Source organism: Rhincodon typus, chromosome 10 (assembly GCF_021869965.1).
Source record: "Rhincodon typus isolate 14 chromosome 10, sRhiTyp1.1, whole genome shotgun sequence".
In the NCBI taxonomy this organism is placed as follows: domain Eukaryota; kingdom Metazoa; phylum Chordata; class Chondrichthyes; order Orectolobiformes; family Rhincodontidae; genus Rhincodon; species Rhincodon typus.
This window is the reverse complement of record NC_063341.1, coordinates 26701576-26707195: the sequence shown is the minus strand read 5'-3', so window position 1 is coordinate 26707195 and position 5620 is coordinate 26701576. Positions and strand designations below refer to the sequence as shown.

The window sequence follows — 5620 nt, the reverse complement described above, 5'->3', positions numbered from 1 at the left end:
AAAAGTCTGGCTTCACCTGAAAAGTCTGGCTTCACCTGAAAAGTCTGCCCTTCTTGATCATTGAAGCCAGTCATTTTACTCATTTGAAAGATAGTAAACCTGAGGAAAAAAGAACTCATAATGGTAATATATTTCCTATTTTTCATGGAACATGGAATTCTTGCCCATCCTTAACTGCCCCGGAGGTGAGTGGCTTTCCAGATAATTTCAGAGGACAGTTAAGAGTCATTCATATTAACTTTGGTATCAAATTAAGTGTATACCAAACAGCATAAGGATGGTACATTTCCTTGCCCAGAGGACAAGTGACCGTGACAACAGGTTCACTATTTTTCTGGTCCTCGATAATACTAAGGCTAGCTTTCAATTCCAAATTTAATTAACAAATTTTAAACTCCACCTGTTGCCATCAAGGGATCTGAATTTCCAAAACATTAGCTTGGACCTTGGGATTAGTAGTTCCATGACCTTACAACAACTTCACTATCATCCCACAACTAAATACATTAAAGGAATGACAGGCAACATTGTACAGAATGCAAAATTTAAACAAATTAATTAGGTTCTCAATTCCGAACCTGTACGGAGCAGTCCAACTTCAGGTGATTCATTACAACAATGATTGGGAAAATAAAAATCTGCTCCCCAGTTACAAAGCATTAATCAACAAGTTAAAGCATCTAATTTTAATTTGTCATGCCCAAAAATCTCTCACCATCACAAATCTGAAGCTGTAATTTGCGCACACAAGCTTTTAATATTTGGCCTGGCTAGTGCCACTTTCTAACCATTTTCTCCTACCCTCCTGCAGGCGTACAATGCCATCAACCTTAATATGTGGGACTAGCTTGACCCTTGACAGAATACAGGTCTTCTGAGGCTCCTGACTACCTTTGGCACTGTCCATAGACATGCAATTTCAGACAGTGATTACGTTCAGCAAACCAGAGGCAACTGGAGAGATCTCAGTTAGATCAGATAACGCAATGCTAAGAATTTTGTTGATCTAAGGCTCAGGGAGGATTGGATAAACTTGCTGAGGCATCAGCAGCAGCCACCAATTTATTTTGAGTAATTTTGAAGCAAAACAAAGTTAAAATACAATTGATTCAAATCATCTTTCATTGGCTGACAGTGGCTGTAGCTAATTGGAGTGCTGTGTATACGGTGAAATTGAAACTTTTGATTCAGTTGAAGTATACCTGGAATGATTTTCTGCTATCCACTTTCCCAAAGCAAGCAATCGCTGATGCCGTGTCCTTAGTTGCTGCCCTTCCTTGTCTGCCACTATTCCTTGGTGCCCACTTGAGAAATCCAGATTTCTTTAGACGAATAAAATATACTAACATTCAGAAAATCTTGAACCAACTCATGACACAGAACATATAACAGAGAAGTTTAAAAAAAAACTTTCCAGAATACAAGCAATGAAATAACCACAGCAAATGGAGAAATTTGGCAATAATCTCAGAAGGTATTTAAAATACTGTGTGTCAATTACCTTTAGGATTCTACTTCTCTCCCCCATTTTTTTCTTAAACAGTGCATTTTAAAGAACTCTTTGCCAATCATCCTCTGAGGTCAGAAAAATACAGTAGAGTTAAGAAGCCCAAAAGGATTAAGTACAAGCAGATAGAGAGAGACATGTGTAACTGAGTATAACAAGACAAATGGAAGACTAACCACAGGATTTGGTCCTGCCTAATACGTATGATGTAACTGTTACCTGTAGGGATGATGAATGACATTGCAAAGACTACAGCTGAATACTAACCAAGATAAGTCAATAAAGGACTACCTTTAGTCCAAAAAAGAGGCAAGGGTGGGAGAAACAAAACTAAAGAACAGAATACTCAGTGGGTCTGGTAGCATCTATGGAGAGAGAAGGCTCATTGACCAAAAAACGTTAATTTTTTTCCCCTTTCCACCTCAGTTTGTACCAGACCTGATGAATATTTCTTGTTGCTTCTGCTTTTATTTCAGAATTCCAGCATTCCCAGTACTTTGCTGTTGTGGCAACATATAAATATTGCGAATTTATAGGAGAGAAGTAACACCGTGAAGCCCTGAGCAGTTATAACAGGGCTCAGGAGACGTCTGAAATTGGCTGTTCAAAAACATAGAAAGGGAGGGAGGTGAATAAGTTGTTACAGCCCATGTGGAAATCAAATACATTAGAACAAAGAGGAGGCTCTGCAAAGAGTGAATCTGGCATAACAGCTTGGGACTGAACTGAATAGCAAGACCTTTAGAACGGTCATCTCTAGATTACAATTTAACGCTAATTGTCAGAAGAATAAACAGATCAGAGTATAGTGCACATCAAAACATATGGAATACAGCACAGGTAACACAGGAAGTAACTCAAATAAAAGCTCTGGACACAAATACAGAGAGTATGAGAGAAATAAAGTTAGATGCTCAAATCGAGGTCGCACATGCAATCTGACGGGTAGCAGGCAAGTAAGCTGGAATAATGGGAGGCAAGCCAAAGGAGCGGGCAAGCGAGCAAAAGAAAGATAGAAACAGAGGGGATCCTGTGAGAACAGGAGCAAGAGTAAGGGTTGTATGTGAGTGCTCGTAAGAAAGACAAGGGAAGTGTTTTTTTCATGGCAGAATAAGCTTTAACCCGGAGTCTGGGAGTGAGCCAGATATACACATACCCTCCTCCTCCTCCCATAAAACCAGACTGGAGAGGGGAATTCAGGTAGAAAGGCCTGTTCTACACTCTTGCATGAATTCTGCGGCCAATTCAGAATGTAAGTGGGCAGAGGCTAAAGCTAAGCCAGTGTTCACTCAATTCAACTCCTTAGCTTGGCTCTGAACGTCTTTCCTGGTGATCAGAACATGGGACCTAGCCTCTCAAGCTTCATTTCTGAAGGAAAAAAGGGTTTTATTAGTTGGCTCTATAACTTGGCACGTTTTAATGATTATCTTAACTAATTACCCATTTTATAATTGAGAGAAAAAACTGAAATGTGATCCCTTACACAAAAAGTTGGGGCAACCCCACATCAGAGACATGGAATAGGTTGGACGTAAACAGAAAACAAATATTGCAGGCAACGGTATCCTCTCAAAAGGAGAGAAAATTGGTGGAAGTGGAGCAATAGGAATATTGATTAAAACCAAAATCACAACAATGGAAAGAAATATCAACATGCATGATTAGCAGTGGAAGAAGGATGGGAGAACAGAGCAATAAATAATAAAGGATCCAAGACTCATGAGAGTTGTGGATTCACACCTGCAGACACTGGTGATGGAGTAGGGGAACAGTACAAGATCAGAGAAGCAAATGACATTGTTATAATGAGAGGTTTTAATTTTCCCCTAGACCAGGAAAAGCAAAATAGCTCAAGTTATGACACCAATGTGTTTTCAAACCAACAACTGAGTAAGGCAAACCAGATTTAATTATGCATAATGAGGCAGAATTAGTTAATAATCTGATTGTAAGTGAATGTCTTACAAATAGCAACCACATGATGATTGAATTTGATAGTAGGGTTTGAGAAACAAACACAAGCCACAAACGAAGGCTTAAAATTAAAGTAAATCACAAAACGAAAAGAAATAAAGATACCAAAGTAAGTTGGTCTCAGCGGTTAACAGGTAAACCTACAACCAGTGGATGATGCTCAACAAAGTAGTGCAATACAATCCAATAAAGAACTCATCAGCAAAAGTTTCACTTATTTATTTAAGCAATCATGATTAACAAGCTGGAAGCAAATGTTCATGCAAATATAAAAGTGAAATCCAACAAATTGGGATAACTAATTAAAAAACTGGAGAATTAATTTAAAAACTAACAGGAAAGTTTTTAATAGGCATATTGAGAAAGAGCAGTTGGGGTGCATAAGAAGAAAATGTAGGTGAGGTATAATGGACAATAAGGAAATTGCAGATTTGTCTTCACAGTACAGGTAGACAAAATAATACAGATACAAGGTACTGCAAAGTAAGAGGAGGAATTTAGTGCATTTAATAAGCTTAAAATTTAATGGAGAAATTAATGTAACTCTAGGTTGACAAATCTCTAGAAAATGGATAGGCTTCAACTCCAGATATTTGAAAAATATGCAAAAGCAACTGTTGACTTTGCAATAATTTCCCAAAGGTCTTTAGAGTCAAGATTTGCTTTGGAACAATTCTGGAGTGTCTAGGTTCAGTCTTAAAAAATCCTAAATGTTACTCCATTGTTTAAGACAGGAGACAGGGAGAAGACATTTCATAAAATCCAATTAATGCAATCAAATAATGAGACATCATAGAAACAAAGATGATCTGAGGAAAAAAATGAGAATTAGTTGAGGTCAGAAAACCAGTAGAGACAGGAATGCATTTTTGATCAGTGGTGTTTCTCGCGGACCTGTAGCATATATATCAATGACTTGCCTGAGGATTAGAGTTCTATATACAGGTTGCAGATGGCACTAAGTTAGCATAAACAGTAAAATGGTGTAGATGGGAGCACCAGGTTAGAAAGGACAAACAGATCAAATGAATGGGCAACTAGAGCAAGGCTACACCAGAGTGAAATCAGGAAGCACTTTACTGCACTAAAGGATAGTGGAAATGTGGAATTCTGTTCTTCAAAAAAAAAAAACTGGTCACTGGGTCCATCAACACTGGAGACCGAGAAACAAATTTTCATTAGCGTGTTGGGGATAGACAACAAGAGCAAGTAAATTAATTCAAGCTATCCGCGATCCAAATATGGTCAGTAAATTCAATTTACTTATTGCTTTGAATTCAATAGTCTGTCAAACAAGATTCCCTTGAAGTTGTCAAAATCACAACCTTTTTTTGTACACTGAGACAAGTTGAGTGTGCTATCAGAAAGGTTAATCAGATGGCAACTTACCTCTTGGCATTTCTAGTATTGTACACGTAAATTTATAAACCTAGCTTTGCTTTTTCTGAACCTTCACTTATTGGTAAATTATCAAAAGTGCTGTTCCGGAATTCTGGAATTAATGATCATGTAAAGTGATCTCAACCTCACATCATTTTCTTGTACATCTCTTGTATTTGAAAACGTGTAGGACAGGAAGTCGCTCTTTTTATTTAAACCCTAACTTCACTGTTTAAACTAATACTAAACCCGACAACAACATGGAAAACAAACACCCTGCTTCGTTCTGTATAGTATAATGTATGAACTAGTTTCAAAATTGCTCACCTATAGTTTTTCTCCCAGTAATTTAGTAACTATGGGAGTGAAAATAGCTGGCTTAGTGAGGTCAACAAAAACAGTTGGATGAAAATAGTGCTGTCGGGTTCTCTTTTGTTAAGGGCATCTAGTTACTTTTAATCTGTTAGTAAAAGACACCAAAATCGAAGTGAAGCCTTTCCTGGCTTGACTATTGTTTTCCACAGGCTAATTATGCCAAGAGATAAAATTTTTAACGTATCTGGGTAGACTCCAAAATACTAATTAATATAAAGATGCTTCCTTTTACTTGCCCACTTGTCAAGGTTGATAACCAAATCTGCTAAAATTCCAAATCTCAGGTGTTACTATTAAGATAGAAGTATTTTGAATAGCAGGTTCATTCAGCCAAAGAAGCTGCTGTAGGTCTTTACAAACATTAACATGTTTAGAAGAAACAGA

The 5620-nt window shown here is 37.5% G+C and overlaps 1 protein-coding gene across 1 annotated transcript in view; it reads right to left on the bottom strand.

Annotated features, from left to right (window-relative positions):
* smg7 (SMG7 nonsense mediated mRNA decay factor) overlaps positions 1-5620 on the bottom strand; it is a 78244-nt gene that overhangs the window by 36905 nt on the left and 35719 nt on the right. Inside the window, exon 11 of the mRNA XM_020527607.2 lies at positions 1203-1322. Within this exon, the coding sequence (XP_020383196.2) occupies positions 1203-1322 (120 nt within the window). The remainder of the gene's footprint in view (positions 1-1202; positions 1323-5620) is intronic.